This window comes from Archocentrus centrarchus, chromosome 19, assembly GCF_007364275.1.
Source record: "Archocentrus centrarchus isolate MPI-CPG fArcCen1 chromosome 19, fArcCen1, whole genome shotgun sequence".
NCBI classification, from domain to species: domain Eukaryota; kingdom Metazoa; phylum Chordata; class Actinopteri; order Cichliformes; family Cichlidae; genus Archocentrus; species Archocentrus centrarchus.
Genome location: NC_044364.1, coordinates 19,128,226 through 19,145,794, shown reverse-complemented (window position 1 = coordinate 19,145,794; position 17,569 = coordinate 19,128,226). Strand labels below are relative to the sequence as shown.

Sequence of the window (17,569 nt, the reverse complement as noted above, 5' to 3'; positions counted from 1 at the left end):
GGTCCAAAGTGTCTATGATGACACTTTCCCTGCGGTCACTCACTGGAGCACCAAACACTGATATTTTTGGGCAAAATGAATAAATGTTCAATAAAAAAAAATAAGTATGAATAAATCAGATTTTGGCATTTTCCTTTTTATGGACACATTTAAAGATTCTCCATCTTTATACAATTTGGCATTAAGACTGAGCTGTCCTCTGATTTTCAAGCACAGTTCAGGTGTGAGGAGGATAAAGTGTCAGAGCCTTTTTGTTGTTGTTGGATCCTCAGCAGCTCCTCTAAATCCTCTGGATCTCAAACAGCCGTATGTCGGTGTCGTACCAGATTGGAGGATCGATGTTGCTGAAGTAAGAAGAAAAAAAACAAAAAGCCCAAAGACGAACTCACCGAATGAAAAGATGTTCACATGTTTAGCTATGTGCACACTTCATGCTCCAAATAATAAAGACGGGTTTATTTACCGTAAGTAGATGACGCCCCAGATATAGGTGCGGAACCACATGGCCGTGCCGGCGTTGGCTTGGTACTTCCTGATGAGGATGGGGTGAGGGACGGGCAGGAGGCCCACAAGTGTGCCGTGCTGCAGGAACTTGAGGATTTCAGACTCGTCAGTCAGACCCCTGAGGACGACAACTCTCAATACCCAATAAACTGAGTCACACTGAAGTCTGAGTTATTAAACCTGTATGCTACAAATATTGCTGTTTTTTAATTATTAAAAGTGTATTTCAGTCCATTTTTTTCCAGAGAAATTTTTGTCCTGTTTGCACTATTAAAATTTTATTTAACTTTTTTTGGAAATTACCTTCTTTTTTTTTTGTTTGTTTTTTTTTTGTTTTCAGGAAATCTGGACCTGCAGTGTGAGATTCCCAAAACATTCCAGGTCACAGATCAGGACTTTGCATTAAGAAACCATGTTTAGTCGTGTTTTTAATTGATGAAAATTAACCCTGCCTGGTGTTGCTTATTGCCTAACACAGACCATCATTAATTAATTATTTTTACAATTTGCATGATTTCCTACTTGTCAATGCAAATCTTCTCCACCTGAGGAACCAGCACCTGCAGCAGCCGCATGATTGTCTGCAGAGGAAGTTTGGCCTTCCAGGAAGAGATCTGAGAGCAGGTAGATGATGTCTCATGTCAGAGAACAGATGGTAGAAGGTAAACAGATCAAAGACTTGTTCTGACCCAGTCTGAGTTAGCGCTCCACGCAGCCGTCGATGAGACACTCGACAGTCGGCTCCTCGCTGACTCTGATTGTGTGCGGTTGGCCTGATGACAGAATAACAAAACACTTTAACTGCAGCAGGAAACAACTAAATTTGTGTGTTTGTGTGCTGTGTGTGTGTGAGACGAGCCATCTGCTCACCTCCTTATCTCTCTCTGAGTGAGACTCGGTGTCGCTGGCTCCAGCTGTGCTGCAGCTTTCAGTCGGCGTCTGTGGAGAGTCTGAATGTGGCACAGCAACCATCGTTCCATCCTGACTCACCTGAGACTTCTCGGTGATCTTATCGATTCCTACAGCACACAACACAATCTCACTTTACAAGGATGAATTTCACTGGAAGCACTGAAGCACAATGAAGTGATGAACAGGTTTAAAGGAATATTTTGACGTCTTTGGGAAATTTGTATTTCACTTTCCCACTGAGAGTTAAATGAAGGCACTCACAGTATTTTCACATCTGTATTGTAGACATGAACTATAGATATAGAGTGGTAATAAGTCCTGAACACTCCAAAGGGGGAAAAATGAACTCATTCATTTAGAGAGACTTCATTTTTCAGGAAAGCTGGCTCTGTGATTGGCTGCACTGCTGAAGCTGCAGTGGAGAGGAAGGCACTGAACAAACTGTCACCCATCATGGATACTCCTGACCACCTTCTGCAGCACTTAATTCTCTAGCAGACTGATTCAGCTCTGCAGCCACAGAAAAAGACACCGGAAAGCTTTCATGTGATCACCCTCTATAATCCAAACCCAGGTCTGAAAACGTTGGACTGCTGTGAAAAACATAACAACAGAGTTGATTTATAAATTTAATAAACTCATATTTGATTCACAACAGAACACAGAAAACATAAAATGTTTAATGGTCACAATGATCACTCTGTCTAACACAAGTTTAGTGAATGATGGTGCAGTCAGTCTCTTTCAGTTTTCTTCAGTTTTGAGTTGCCTGAAAATTATTATATATTTTTTAATAGATGGTTACCAGTGTGCCATTATATTTATGTATGAATTACTCTTAACGTGCATTTTAATTATCAAACACAAGGAATTATTTCAAGCACAGAACTCATCCAATGTTGCTCCACACACGCATCAGTAGATGGCAGCACGGGACTGATGGGTGAGCTCATCTCCTCATCTCTGAAAACATAACGTCTTCTTCATGTCCTGTTTTCTGTTTTCCTGTACTGGAATGTAGAGAGTGCCCATAGATGTAAAAGCATATGCAAAATAATGGGAAAAAAAAAATAATGTGGTACATTATTTTTCCTTCTCACTGTTGCCAAATGCTTGCTCATAGGGGTTTTCTCTGTATTACTGTGGGGTCTTTACTTCACGATATAAAGCACCTTAAGGTGACTGTTGTTGTGATTGGGAACCATATAAAAATATTTCATTGATTTGCCCTCTCTCTTTTCAGCCACTTAATGGATGAGGAAGATGATCAACCAGGAAAAATGAAGTAAGATATGGATGTGAAGTAACATGGATTTCAACTCGTTCTGACATCTGAGGGAATTTTTGTGAATTTCTTTTTCATTCTGTGAATGTGCTTTAAAGATTCAATGACTATTTTTAATTAAAACGAGCACAATGTGGAAATTTCATGAGCTGTCGAGCAGTTGAATATAAATCAGTTCAAGCAATTAATAAATTCTGAAAAATGGCAAGAAAAGCTGATAAAATGAGGACTCTAATTACTTAATGAGTACTTTAATTTGTCCTTATTTAAAAATGTCTCCATGTTGTTTTCCCCAGACTGAAGTCAGGCACCACGGCCAAGGCAAGCTGATGAAGCTATTCAGAGGCAGTTATCAGAATCCTAATTAGGAAACTAGGAGACTGGCCACGTGATTAGATCAGGAGGCATCCAAAAGAGAGGAAAGCCCTACAGATTAATGAGTAAGACTCTTGAACTTGTTTGAAAGCATCTTGTAATAGACTCTTCTTCTCATTTAGGGTTGAAGTCAGTTATCAGCCCCCAGCCTATGGCAGAGGGTGCAGCCTGAAATAAAAATCTATGTACGGTGGATATTTGGATGCTATATTTTACTGAACCTGGGTCCTATCCCAGCACCTGAGGTTTAGCTAAAAATCTGAGTTTGTTAACCCTGGAATGAAGAAACCCAAGGTTTTAAACAAACTTTGAATTTATTAAAAAGAAACTTGTCAAAACATTGTTTAAAGTGCGTTTTTGAATGCAGGCTGCAGATTTCTGCATGTGTTCTGACAGGATTTCATATGGAAAGATATTCAGACTTTGAAGTAGTCACAAACTGATGTTGACCAACCCTTGAACAAATGTACAACAGCTGCCAACAAGTCAAAGTTTGAACCTAAAAACAGGTTTTCTTATGAAAGTCGCAAGATCAATTATTGTGTTACTGTCGTGTGCTCATAAATGGTATCTTGTCTGTTTGATTACAAATTTAAATTTCATTTTGAGGCTTTCCAAACTGTTATGTGGTGAATCATCAGTTTCCTTTAAAGCTAAGGTTTAATTCTGAGTCTAACTTTAAATTCTGAGTTGGTTAACTCTGAGATTGGCAACTGAGCCTTCAGCTCCAGAACAGATGGAGTGAGTTCAGTCAAGTCCAAGTATACATGAAGCACCCATTTAAATCCAGTGGGCTGAGGCATGTGAACATGAGTCAGTGCTGAGCATGATATTGATTTTAAAAAACAGAAGCTCAGTCATTTTAATCAGTGTTGTCCTCCAGTTTATTTTTACCCAAACTGAAGTTTTCCTTATTAGATAAGGCTATGATCCTACCTAATTTTACATTTGGAAAAGTTGACATGAAAACTTTAGAATTTTATACAGTTTCAAAGAACTTTCAGCCGCATATTCACTGAAACAATCACATCTCCAACCTAAAGGCTGTAACATCAGTGTTACTTAACATACTGATCAGCCTTTTGTGTTTTCATGCAGAATAGTTTTGCTTAAACAGTCATTGCAGTGAATATACTGTAGTGAATATTTCAGAGGCTGACAGCCTCAAAGTAGTACTGATGGGAAGTTTGGCTCTTTTCAGAGAGCCGGCTCTTTTGGCTCAGCACCCAAAGAAGACCCAGCTCTTTCGGCTCTCAAATGGCTCCAAAGATTGTAGTTAAAAAAATGTGTAAAATGAATTACTTTTCCTCACCATTCCTGCATGTAGCCTCTATGTAAAGTGCAACTTCCTCTTACTCTTTCCAGCCTCTGAGCAAACTTTGCAGGAGACGCTCCCTCTGTGTTTGATCTGTGTGGTGTGTCTCTGCCCTGTTGCTCCGTGTAGACACGCAGATTCCGCCACACTTCTTAACCAATCACGTGCGGCTTCCACAAAAAAAACAAAAAACTAAAAATGAATGAAAAGAATAAAGAAACGGCTCACTATCAGGAGCCGACTCCCATCGTTCACTTCAAAGAGCCGGCTCTTAGAGCCGGATCGTTCGCGACCGACCTATCACTAGAAAGTAACAGCTTTTCTGTTTTTGGCTGTGGAAACATTGTGAATAGATTTAACAGAAAACAACGATTTAAATAAAACACAGAGATCTGATATTTACATGAAATTTTATACAGATAAGGCACAAACTGGTTCATTACCAAAGTGAAGAAAATGACATGTTACACTACAAAGTTTGCCAGGTGACCCCCACCAAAACATTTCTGGGGAGCAACTGGCTCAGTCTTAATCCGGTGATTACTTTATTTTTGGTTTGTTGTGGTCTCTGATTACCATCTGTATTAATCACCCATTTTTTCTGCTTGTCTCAGTGTGGTAATATGGCGCCCTGTATCTGTCAGAGCATGTCTCGGGCATGTCTGCTTACCTATTCCTCGTGGATCACAGGCTACTACACCTGTTTGATTTCTAATAATACTTGTCTTTGTCTCGTTCACTCACCCACTGAGGTATTATAGTCAGACTCACTTATGTTCTTTGGGTTGAGTTAAATGCCTTCTGCTCACGTTGGATTCTCCGTGTTCCAGGTTCCTTGATAATTTAACTGGGAAGAAAATTAACTCACCTTTAGCTGCTTCAAGTATAGTGGAAGGGAGTGCAGTCCTTATGTGTGACAGGTGTATTAAGGTAAAAGAGCCAAATAAAAAGTTCATCTATTGACCAGTCATGGCCATTCTGTGCACTCAAGTTTCAATTGAGTAGACTAGTTGACATGTGGGTGTCTTCTAGAAACTAGAAGGCACCCACATGCTACCGCGAGTGCTTTCACACTTGTGGTAGCATGAGACGGACTCTACAACCCATGCAAGTGGCTCAGGTAGTGCAGCTCATCCAGGATGGCACATCAATGCGAGTTGTGGCAAGAAGGTTTGCTGTGTCTGTCAGCGTAGTGTCCAGAGGCTGGAGGCGCTACCAGGAGACAGGCCAGTACACCAGGAGATGTGGAGGAGGCTGTAGGAGGGCAACAACCCAGCAGCAGGACTGCTACCTCTGCCTTTGTGCAAGGAGGAACAGAAGGAGCACTCCCAGAGCCCTGCAAAATGACCTCCAGCAGGCCACAAATGTGCATGTGTCTGCACAGACAGTAAGAAACTGACTCCATGAGGATGGTATGAGGGCCCGACATCCACAAGTGGGGGTTGTGCTCACAGCCCAACACCGTGCAGGACGTTTGGCATTTGCCAGAGAACACCAGGATTGGCAAATTCACCACTGTCGCCCTGTGCTCTTCATGTGCTCAGTGTGAACGCAGGTGCCATTAGGTACAGAGATGAGATCCTCAGACCCCTTGTGAGACCATATGCTGGTGCGGTTGGCCCTGGGTTCCTCCTAATGCAGGACAATGCTAGACCTCATGTGGCTGGAGTGTGTCAGCAGTTCCTGCAAGATGAAGGCATTGAAGCTATGGACTGGCTCGCCCGTTCCCCAGACCTGAATCCGATTGAGCACATCTGGGACATCATGTCTCGCTCCATCCACAACCTCACCACAGACTGTCCAGGAGTTGGCAGATGCTTTAGTCCAGGTCTGGGAGGAGATCCCTCAGGAGACCATCCGCCACCTCATTAGGAGCATGCCCAGGCATTGTAGGGAGGTCATACAGGCACGTGGAGGCCACACACAATACTGAGCCTCATTTTGACTTGTTTTAAGGACATTACATCAAAGTTGGATCAACCTGTAGTGTGTTTTTCCACTTTAATTTTGTGTGTGACTCCAAATCCAGGCCTCCATTGGGTAATAAATTTGATTTCCATTGATGATTTTTGTGTGATTTTGTTGTCAGCACATTCAACTTTGTACAGAACAAAGTATTCAGTGAGAATATTTCATTCATTCAGATCTAGGATGTGTTATTTGAGTGTTCCCTTTATTTTTTTGAGCAGTGTATATATCACTCATACAGGTCTGATATCAAACTGTATAGCTGCTATTTACATGTGCATGTGGAAAGAGAATACAGAATAGATAAATTCAGATCAATTTGAAGCGACTTGCTCATGATTTTGTTTTTTTCTTGCTCGTGACCTTTGGCAAAAATATAATACCTGACAGCAGCAGCAGGTTACCACGTCTCACTGAACTACTTGCTGCTACTCAAAGCAGAGAAGTGAAAAGAACAATTTCATGCTTAAGTTCCTGTTGCAACTTGTTTGTAAATTGGGATATTTCCTGATACCTTTAAGCTAAAGTAAAATAACTCTGGTGATTTCAGTGCTGCAGGCTGACATACACTCCTTAGAGGCTTATAGTGTGTTTGTTTTTTTTAAATTAAGCAGACTTTGACCGATTAGTGGTGAATAAAAGGTCAAATTGCAAACATGATGCATTTCCCGTGAAGGTGTGTTATAATGATAGCCACACCTGCAGCAGCGTGGGAAGGCAGATCAGACAAGTGCCAGGGCTTTTCAGACACTGAACTTAGGGATTTCAACTAAAAGGAAAGAAAAAGTGAGTAAAAAAGACAGAAAAAAAGGGAACTAAAAAAAAGAAAAAGCATGAACATGGATACTGATGTTAGACTCTCAGTGCTGGACTCTTCCTGTGAGACGCCTAAAAATCCCACTACTGAAGAACCACTCAGCAGTTCAGAGCATCATCAGATCCATGACCAGGAGGTGGAACCAGTGCTGGTGTGGGTTCCCAGTGGGAGACGCATAATGTCTGGTTTACTGGGTCTCAATGTGATGGTGCTGGGGGCCGCTCTGGTGGCCGGCCAAGCCTTCAACCCAGAGGGCCTGACCCACCAGGAGCCTGAGGTGTTCCTGCTGGTGCTGATGGGGGTCAGCCTGATCTGGATGCTCTGGTACCTGCTGTGGGCCAGGAAACAGTCGGGTATATCCCCACATAAAGACCATCATGCTGGGGGAATCCCTATCATCTGTAAGTTCCTGTGTTTGATCATTAAAGCCGACTGTTCACGGGGTTTGTTTGTTTCTAACATCTTCATCTTCATGCTGTGTCACAGTGGCCCTCGTGCTCTTTTCTGCCTTCAGCCTGCTGCTGTTCATCTGCAGGGTTGGTTATTTGATGAGTATGAGGGAGTGCAAGCCAGCTGTCACACTGCTTTCTCCGTTCATAGAGGCTCTTTTTCTCACTGTACAGGTAACGCTGTTTGATTTCTGGTAAATTGTCGCATGCCGTAAAGTCTGAAGGTAGAGTGGAGAACTATTTAACAAAATTGTAAAACTCTAAATTTATTGCCATTTTGTAGTCTCACCTCACAGTACCAAAGAGTATTGCAGTTACTACACCATAAGAGAGTGCAGGAAAATGCTGGATCTAAAACACAAAATGTAGTTTTCATTTAGGCTTTTGAATGAACAAACTTATTAACTTATACTAAGACAAGAGACTGCAGCTCCTTCAGTGAGCAGATGGAAATGTGTGTCAAAGACAGCAGATATTGGCAGTAACTATCTGTCATCTTATAATTTCCACGTTCCCAGTTATACCAGTGAATATTTATTTGAATACTATCCTGAGACCTATCCTGTTCATTTCTAGCTCCATATTTTCATTCTTGAATCCTACTATAGTAGCTTTGCATGATTCTAGGTTCAAAATAATCCTTATATGTCTTATAATGAGCCATATAATGAGCTATATTAGGGATATCTGCAGTCACTGACATTACAGAGAGCCAAGAGCTGGATGAACTGTCACACACCGAGTATTTAGGGCTGTCATGGTCCTGGGCCGTGTGCCCAGCATTTTGTGTTTAGTTCTGTTTTCACTGAGTTTTATTATTTCCTAGTTTATTTGGGTTTTCATTGTTCATCTTAGTTCTGGCTGTGTTATCAGTTGTGCTTTTCTAGTTCCCTTTGTCCCCGTCTCCCCTGCGTCTGTGTTCTTGTGTCTGTTTTGTCCTTTTGTCAGGTCCCGGACCTCCTGTGTTTTCGTATTCTCAGTCTTGTGACTAGTCGGCATCTCTGTCCTGTGTGTGTGTTTCTCTTTGTCTGTTTCCCTGTGCCTTGGTCCCTGTTTAGTTTTCTCTGTGTGCCAGTCCCCTGTGTTAAGTCTGCGTGTACCTTGTTAGGTGTTTCCTGTTTTATTTTGACAGTCTCGTGTTCCCTGTACTTTGTGTTTAGTTTTGCTTCCCCTGTGTTATTAGTTTCATGTGTTCCACCTGTCATGTCCTGCTGTTTCCTCTTGCCCTGATTACCTGATGTGTATTTAAGCCCTCAGTTTTCTTCTGTTCTTTGTTGTGTTGTCATCTATGATTTCTGCTGTGTGTCTATCTAGTTCATGTGTCCCTTAGTTTTGGCACCTGACCAGCCCAGTTATATGTATTCTCTGTCACACTGCTCAATAAACCACCCTTTGTTCAGTTTGTTTGTAAGTCCTGTGTTTTGGGGTCTGCCTTCATTTGCCACACAGCACACCATGACAGGAGCAGCCTGAAACCTGAGCTTTTAGCACACAGGGATTACTTGTACATACATGGACTTATTATTTGAAACTTTGAGCATCAGAGCAGGACAAACAGGAAATAAGGAAAAGCATTTAGGTTCACTCAGGACTCAAGAAGACAGATTTGACTTTGACAGGAGGCATTTTTAATAAAGCCTGATAGAGAGCCTTGCATACTGTCACTTAAGTACACAACTGTGCCTTCAGTGACCGCTGATTTACAGAATCACTGGTTATTGATGAAGATACAGATTTACAAAAGCAACCTTAACAGGTTACACCACAAATTAAATGATAAACAGCATCCTTCATGGCACACTTGCAATGCATAGTTGCATAATTATGTTCGCTCAGCCAGAACATGATAAAAACACAAACAATACCTCTGTTTGAACAGCGTACTGTAAAAAGTGGGTGCGGCACTTTTTCCGGGTGTACAAGAGGTTTTCTGAACTCACCACACACACGTGAGCACAAAGACTCCTCATCACAACAACTCTAACCCTTACCGGTTCTTATATAGAGTTTTTGACTAGCACTCAAAGCGCTTTATGCAACATGCCTCATTCACCCATTCACAATCCAATGAACACACCAGAGAGAAACTTGGGGTTCAGTACGTTGCAGACAGGAGTGTTGGATATTTTTATCACTCTGATATTGGTATTTTACTATATAATTTATTAGTACCTATATTAATCACACACACTGGATTAATGGTCACATTATATATTGTTTGTCACCTATATTGTCACTCACACACTGGAACACTGCATGCTTTAGGTGAGTGGAAAGGACTGAGGCCTGCTCAGCCCAGGGCCTTGGGTTTTTTCCACTAGTAGAACTGCACTCCTTCATATTTAGAGGCTCACCTTTGTACACAGTGCACTTTTGATACTGTATTGCCAGTGTGAAGGTCAAGTAGCTGGGAGTTGTGTGTCCTGAAGTCCCACCTGAGCTAATGTAATAATGTAAGGGAGTGCTAAGATAAGACCGCCCTAGAAGTGTTTCTAGTAATGTCAAAATATGGATAGAAGGGTGGGGTAGTGCTCCGGTGGGAGGTATTTTCATGTGGGAAAGTTGTTTGTCTTGACAGCCCCCAGAGAACAAGTCATGGAGCCATTGCATGAGGATCGAACTAGTATGGTTCATAGTGGATTGGGAGCATCCTTCTATGCCCACTGGCCCTGATAACAGCAGGGGGAGGTGTGAGTTTGGGCAATAAAAGGCAGGAGGGAGCACACTTTTTGCTCTTCCTCTATCACCTTTGCAGTGGCTCCAAGGCATTCACTCCCGGGAGGGCTTTATGCTGTCTTGTACTTTGTTAAACTTTGTGCCTCAATAAATCATGGCAACGAAACCTGCTCATCTCCAGTGAGTTTTTGTGAAGTGTGGAGTTACTATCCAAGTGCACTTGTTTCCATTGGTCTCACCTCCACCTGGTAAGAGGGGCAGCGAGAGAGAGCTGCACCACGACCCGACAGGAGCAGTCAGGGATTGAACCACCAAACTTTCGATTAGTAAGTGACCTACCACCTGAACTACAGGAGGTAGGTCACCTGATGTGTATCTCTTTGGGCTGTGTGAGGAACATTCAAACTCCACACAGGGCCAGGATGTGAACCAGAAATTTTCTTGCTGTGAGCCGATCACTGATATGCTGTTTTACTCTCAGACTCTGGAGGTTCTCTCTGCAGGAACCTGAGCAAATGTGATGTGAACACGGATGGTTCTTGTGACAGTGTCAGAGTTCCCCTTGAACTCCGTCACCACTGCCCCATAAAAAAAACACACAGACATGGCACGTACAGTTTCCTAGTTTCAAGATTCCTTAAAACCACCATTTTCCTTGATTAGACCCCCACTGGTGGATCTAAACATCATCTCAATACATTTGAGTCAAATTTGACCTGGAATAGCCCCAGAGTAGCAAAATCTGTACAACAGTGTAAACATTTTTAAATATTTTAATTTTTGCGTATATTGGGACACTTTAGAAAAAGTGGTCAAATTTGAAGCTAAATTAATAAAATTTAGCAACCTGATCACGGTTGCTTTTACTTCAAGATTTCAGATCATATGTCAGCTATGTTAAATAACTTTACCTCTCCTCCTCAGTCTCCGCCCTCTCCACTCTACCTGACTTAAAAACAGGCTTGTAATGTTGTTTCAGGTGTGTCCTCATTGAATAACACTTTTGTTCCTTTTGTAGACATATTTAGTGTGGAGTCACTCCAAAGACTGCATTCACACACACAAGATATCCACCAGGTGCACACTGCTATATTATATATTATATAGTTCATGCATGACTTTCATGCATAAATACATGTTTTTTTAGAAAGAGATCTCTAACTTCAGCTTTGCAGGTTTGGACTGATGGCGATCCTCTCCACTGACCTGCTGCTGTGGCTGAATGTTGTGACAGACGACAGCATCTACACGGAGATTGAGATGGAAAAAACAAACACCACAAGCTCATCTGAAGATGACAGCTTGGAGTTAATCAGTAGGTACTGCAAGAAACACTCACTGAACATCCTGAGGTTTTATGTTTGAGCTCGTTCTCCTGCAGCAGGAGGAATTTAAAGAATACTGTATTTATTTTCCTTCCTGCAGGGAATTTAACTTTGTGTCGGTGCAGTGCGAGTACAGCCTGCCTCGCCTTCAGGAAGGGCTTTGAGATCCTTTATCCCTTCAACATTGAGTACTACCTGATGGCAGGCGGGATGATCTATGTGATGTGGAAGAACGTGGGCCGCAGGATAAGTCCAGGTCACCACCACGCTGCTCAGAAGCTGACTCTACGCATCTTCTACAGAGGTGGGATCACATTCGGCCTCGTGTTTGGGGGCCTGGTCCTTGTTGCAGGAGTGACTGCCTTCATTCTCTATCAGGTCTGGGTGACCCAGCCGGACCTTCGCCTCACCGCCTTCCTCGTATTTTATGGCTACCATGCAGTGGTCATGCCCCTCATGTCTCTTTGCTGTCTGATTGGGATACAAGTTTACAGACTAGAGGCGAGGGCACACGAAGGGGGGCACAACCCCACCCGTAGTCTGGATGTGATCCTCCTGTTGGCAGCGTCCCTGGGCCAGCTTGTACTGTCCTATTTTTCCCTTGTAGCGGGTCTGGCTATGGGAAACCACGATCTTCTGGGGGACCTGGATCTGTCCTACTCCCTCTTGAGCCTGCTGGAGGTCGTCCTCCAGAACATCTTCATCATCGACGGCCTCCACAGGCACCCGAACCTCATCAGGAAGGAAAAGCAGTGGAGCAGGAATGTAAAGGTACCTGCATCTCTTCTCGTGCAGTTTCAATGAGATGCAAAACACAATCCAGAAATACTGTCATTGTTGCCTTGTGCTAAATAAAAGTATTAATAAAAATATAAATAAAAATATTTTGCACTGTATATATATGAATGGTGTGCAAAGAGACATTAAAAAGTTTTGTTTACATTAAAAACTGCTCAACAGCTGAAGATGAAGGTCGCTGTGCCAGCGCAAGAGAACAAGAAGCCAGAGATTTCATTCCTGGAGATCAAAACATCAGCATCCCCCACTGTTGAAGAGCATGATGGGAAGAAATCCTGGACCAGAAGAGCAACACAAGAGATCTGTGCTTTCCTCATTCTCTCGAACATCATGGTAGTATCATGAGTTTGTTATGAAGGAATATTCATAGCCGATCTGTATTAATATAATGTGTAACTGTTCCCTCTTCTTACAGCTGTGGGTGATTCCTGCGTTCGGAGTCCATCCACAGTTCGAGAACAGCCCGGGAAAACAGTTTTTCGGCTTCAGCGCTTGGCTCGTTATGGTGAATCTGGGTCAGCCGCTCTGTGTCTTCTACAGGATGCACTCTGTGGGAGCTTTAATGGAGCTGCTCATCTCTGCATAAAGAGCACAGACTCATCCCAGTTACACTAGACTGGTTCACATTAAAAAAGTGGAGGCTCTTGCAGCCATCATCCAAGCAGTGTGAGCGGCAGATTAAGGGCCACGCTGTCTATGATGACACTTTCCCTGCGGTCACTCACTGGAGCACCAAACACTGATATTTTTGGGCAAAATGAATAAATGTTCAATAAAAAAATAAGTATGAATAAATCAGATTTTGGCATTTTCCTTTTTATGGACACATTTAAAGATTCTCAATCTTTATATAATTTGGCATTAAGACTGAGCTGTCCTCTGATTTTCAAGCACAGTTCAGGTGTGAGGAGGATAAAGTGTCAGAGCCTTTTTGTTGTTGTTGGATCCTCAGCAGCTCCTCTAAATCCTCTGGATCTCAAACAGCCGTATGTCGGTGTCGTACCAGATTGGAGGATCGATGTTGCTGAAGTAAGAAGAAAAAAAAACAAAAAGCCCAAAGACGAACTCACCGAATGAAAAGATGTTCACGTTTAGCTATGTGCACACTTCATGCTCCAAATAATAAAGACGGGTTTATTTACTGTAAGTAGATGACGCCCCAGATATAGATGATTTCCTACTTGTCAATGCAAATCTTCTCCACCTGAGGAACCAGCACCTGCAGCAGCCGCAAGATTGTCTGCAGAGGACGTTTGGCCTTCCACGAAGAGATCTGAGAGCAGGTAGATGATGTCACATGTCAGAAAACAGAGAACAGATGGTAGAAGGTAAACAGATCAAAGACTTGTTCTGACCCAGTCTGAGTAAGTGCTCCACGCAGCCGTCGATGAGACACTCGACAGTCGGCTCCTCGCTGACTCTGATTGTGTGCGGTTGGCCTGATGACAGAATAACAAAACACTTTAACTGCAGCAGGAAACAACTAAATTTGTGTGTTTGTGTGCTGTGTGTGTGAGACGAGCCATCTGCTCACCTCCTTATCTCTCTCTGAGTGAGACTCAGTGTCGCTGGCTCCAGCTGTGCTGCAGCTTTCAGTCGGCGTCTGTGGAGAGTCTGAATGTGGCACAGCAACCATCGTTCCATCCTGACTCACCTGAGACTTCTCGGTGATCTTATCGATTCCTACAGCACACAACACAATCTCACTTTACAAGGATGAATTTCACTGGAAGCACTGAAGCACAATGAAGTGATGAACAGGTTTAAAGGAATATTTTGATGTTTTTGGGAAATTTGTATTTCACTTTCCCACTGAGAGTTAAATGAAGGCACTCACAGTATTTTCACATCTGTATTGTAGACATGAACTATAGATATAGAGTGGTAATAAGTCCATAACACTCCAAAGGGGGAAAAACAAACTCATTCATTTAGACAGACTTTGTATTGTATGAAAAAGTCAGTGTTAGTCTCCTATATAACACCTATATAACATAAAAATTCCTGGATAATCCAGGAAGTAATGAGTCAGCCTATATAGATGAAAGTATTGGGCCATACAGTCTGTTTACAGTCCCGCTGCCACAGGTGTATAAATCCAGCACTTGGCCATGCAGTCTGTGGAATGCGGGTCGTTCTAAACAGCTCACTGAAATTGAGTGTGGCCTGTAACAGGAAACCACTGTTGCAACAGTGTCACTTTATGCAATGCCTTCCCTCCAAGATATTCCAGCATTAACTGTAAGTGGTATTATTGCAAAGTGGAAGCATTTAGGAACCACTGCAACACAGCCAGTCACAGAGCAGGGTTGCTGAGGGCTGAGGCGATGCTCTGGAAGCTTCATGGCATGGATTTCCATGGCTGAGCTGCTCCTGTAGGTATAACAAGTACGTGACCCAGTGCTTTTGTCCATATACTGTATGTTATTATGTTTGCAAGCAGAGGCTTGCCACCATGCAGGGCAGGCAGCTCAAGAGCCCGCAGTCACCGTCCTATCCGAATGTGCTAACTATTACTGCATTCCTTTGGAAGCAGATATCCTGGCTTCCCAGTCTGAATTTTTAGCTGCAACAGCACCTGAAGTCAGACTTCCTGCACAGAAAGTCGGACCACCAAAACCAATCGTGTCTTCGCAAATCAAGATGGCAGCAGCTCGTGTAAAGAGCAGTAAGGCTGTTGAATCTGTTTTACCACTGTTGTGTATTTGTGACAGAGCACTGAATAGGCACCATCTGTGGAGATGCAGTATGTTTTAGGTGCAAACAGGTAGTACTGCAATGTACTGCAGGTATTGCCAGTGATGCATGAATGACTCCACCTGGCTAGGGAGCAAACCACTCACTGCTTCTTTATCCAACTCCAAGCAGTCAACTTGGGTGTGATGTCATTCCCAGCTCCAAAATCCAACTTCAGAGGTAAAAGGAACACATGAATATAAAGATTTGAGGCAGAGTGAAACAGCCTGCCTGTTTCAGGTAATAGAAGCAGAGGGCCCTGGACTCCAACATGCAGAAGAGCAAAAGAGCCACATCTACTTAACATCTACTAAAAAGCAAAAATAAAATGAGTTAGAGTTCCATCATGAACCCTTTGCTGGTTTGCAGTAATCTTACTTCCTACCTGGAGTGGCCTCTAAGCTGGCTTTAAGTGTGCCGGGCTCAGCAGGCACAGCAGGTCTGGAGCCCTCCATGGACTCATGCTCTATAGAGTTAGTCCTGGAGATCCCGGTCTTCTTCTTCTTTTGAAGGACCTTCTGAATAGACGCCGTGTCAGACGGCAGGTTGGCCAGCTGGTGGAAGATATTTCGCTTACGGATGACGGCGTAAACCAGGTTGTAGTTACCTGTAAAAGGAGATTTCAGATTTTCCTTTGGGCAAAGTAATGGCCTGCAAAGTGTTAGGGATTATTTTTTACTCAATGAATAAAGGACAAAAGTTTAAAGGTAAAACTCCAGTAAATTAATTAATAAACAGTGGATCAACCAAATAATAAAAATTAAATAATACATTAGAAAGAGAGCAACTGATCAGAAAGTAGTAGACTAACTTCTCTGTTTCAGTGCATCTTATCTTGAGCACCGGCCACAAGGACGCATAATTAAAACATCAGGAAGGTGATGTGCTTTATGACTTCACAGCTGAGGAATCATGAGTCATGAAAACCAGCGTCAACAAGACTGAGTGACGAAGGTCAACTCGTAGCACCCAGAGATTGTTATGTATAGATAAGAGACTGTCAGTATAAAAATGTTATGGTTAGACAGGAACACGGGCTCAGAGAGAGAGAGAGCACACACAGGCCTGTCTCCTCTGAGTCCCCACATGCATATGTGTATTTTTTCTGATTCTTTAATACATTAAACGTCTTACTTTTTTGATCAAAGTGTTTCGGGTGTCTTCCTTCACAAAAAAACTGATTACCTGTCAGATGGTGACCTTGACGTGATAAGGACTGATAACAGGTAATGACAGGTGATTTGTGAAGGAGGGCGATTGGCAAAAGAGGACAAAGGGGAATATTTTCTCCAGGACTCACCTTGGGACTTTAACTCCTCAAAACACTCACAGGAGGCCTCATAAATAAGGTAAGCAGAAACCTGTTGTTTTTAAATAACCGGATTCTGCAAAATTGGACGTTAAAATTTTTTGTGAGTGAGGAGGAGGTAAGGTCTTGAGAAAACAAATTTTAGAGAATCTGTTAAACTGTTTAAAGCTTGAAAATATTAAAGTGTCAGAAAAACAAAAAGGGATTGACATTAAAGAAAAATAAATAATGGGTAAAAGAAACAAAATAAGTGATAAGAGTTGAAATGAGTGAGAAAAGGATTTTAAGTGATGAAGGAAACGTAAAACTGCCCTATAGCATTAGGCTATTGATCAAATTTATTTATTTATTAAAACCAAGACGTGTGTCTGGCTGGAAAATTTTCTATTGGATAGAGATAACTCCTAATATCCACAGCATGAAGAATGGTGTGTGAGAATTGACTTTTATACCATGAAACATGACGAGTAGTGACATTTGTGCAGCAAAGTCTAAAGAGTTTTGTCTATTCTAGAGTCGCGCCGTAAGCGGTGGCGTGCTGAAACCGCTGCAGACAAAATAGAGCTAATCTTTATGTCGGGCTTGACCGGGAGCATGATGCCGGATTAAAGACTTGAGAACAATGACTTGCTTGTTTGATACAGACTCATGGCTGTTTTTAGATAAAATTGAACGTAACAAATATTTCGGGCGATCTTTTCGTTGGCAGAAAATAAAAATTCTAACAAAAGTGTTGTGAATCAGAATCAGAATCAGAATCTTTATTGTCATTGTACACAGAAGTTGCACAACGAAATTTAAAATGCATTCCTTTCTAGGTGCCTCAGACAATAAATAATAAAATAATAAAAATATGAGTGATAAAAATGATTACTAAAATACAGTGCACAATAGTAAATTAACAGACGAATCTAGCCCCAATACACACCAACGCACGCACACAGTCAGCACTACCACCCCACATCACTGTCCAAACCACACAGAGTTCAGTTCAATGATAGCCCTGGCATAAAAGCTGTTCCTCAGTCTGTTTGTTCTGGCCTTCATTGTCCTGAAACGTCTGCCTGATGGCAGTAGCTGAAACAAGGAGTGTCCAGGGT

The 17,569-nt window shown here is 42.4% G+C and overlaps 2 protein-coding genes across 2 annotated transcripts; one reads left to right on the top strand and one right to left on the bottom strand.

Moving 5' to 3' along the window:
• Positions 1–163: 163 nt before the first annotated feature.
• On the bottom strand, positions 164–1,868 carry LOC115798454 (protein HID1-like). Its single transcript, XM_030755299.1, has 6 exons — positions 1,865–1,868; positions 1,375–1,523; positions 1,194–1,277; positions 1,027–1,118; positions 464–622; positions 164–344 (listed from the first exon to the last, which is right to left on the bottom strand). Exons 1-6 carry the CDS (start codon positions 1,866–1,868, stop codon positions 281–283), a joined length of 552 nt encoding a protein of 183 aa, XP_030611159.1. The 3' UTR covers positions 164–280.
• A 5,330-nt stretch (positions 1,869–7,198) lies between these two features.
• Positions 7,199–13,010, top strand: LOC115798453 (proton channel OTOP3-like). The gene is made up of 7 exons (XM_030755298.1): positions 7,199–7,577; positions 7,663–7,799; positions 11,320–11,378; positions 11,477–11,616; positions 11,727–12,397; positions 12,587–12,757; positions 12,840–13,010. Exons 1-7 carry the CDS (start codon positions 7,199–7,201, stop codon positions 13,008–13,010), a joined length of 1,728 nt encoding a protein of 575 aa, XP_030611158.1.
• The last annotated feature ends 4,559 nt before the right edge of the window (positions 13,011–17,569 follow it).

Coding starts and splice junctions, on each gene's coding strand:
- LOC115798454 (XM_030755299.1), bottom strand. Junction 1,119..1,193: donor GGAGCGCTAACTCAGACTGG/GTCAGAACAAGT, acceptor ACCTGCTCTCAG/ATCTCTTCCTGGAAGGCCAA. Junction 623..1,026: donor GAGAAGATTTGCATTGACAA/GTAGGAAATCAT, acceptor TGTCGTCCTCAG/GGGTCTGACTGACGAGTCTG.
- LOC115798453 (XM_030755298.1), top strand. CDS start 7,199: ATGGATACTGATGTTAGACTCTCAGTGCTGGACTCTTCCTGTGAGACG. Junction 7,800..11,319: donor CTCTTTTTCTCACTGTACAG/GTAACGCTGTTT, acceptor TTCCTTTTGTAG/ACATATTTAGTGTGGAGTCA. Junction 12,398..12,586: donor AGTGGAGCAGGAATGTAAAG/GTACCTGCATCT, acceptor ACTGCTCAACAG/CTGAAGATGAAGGTCGCTGT.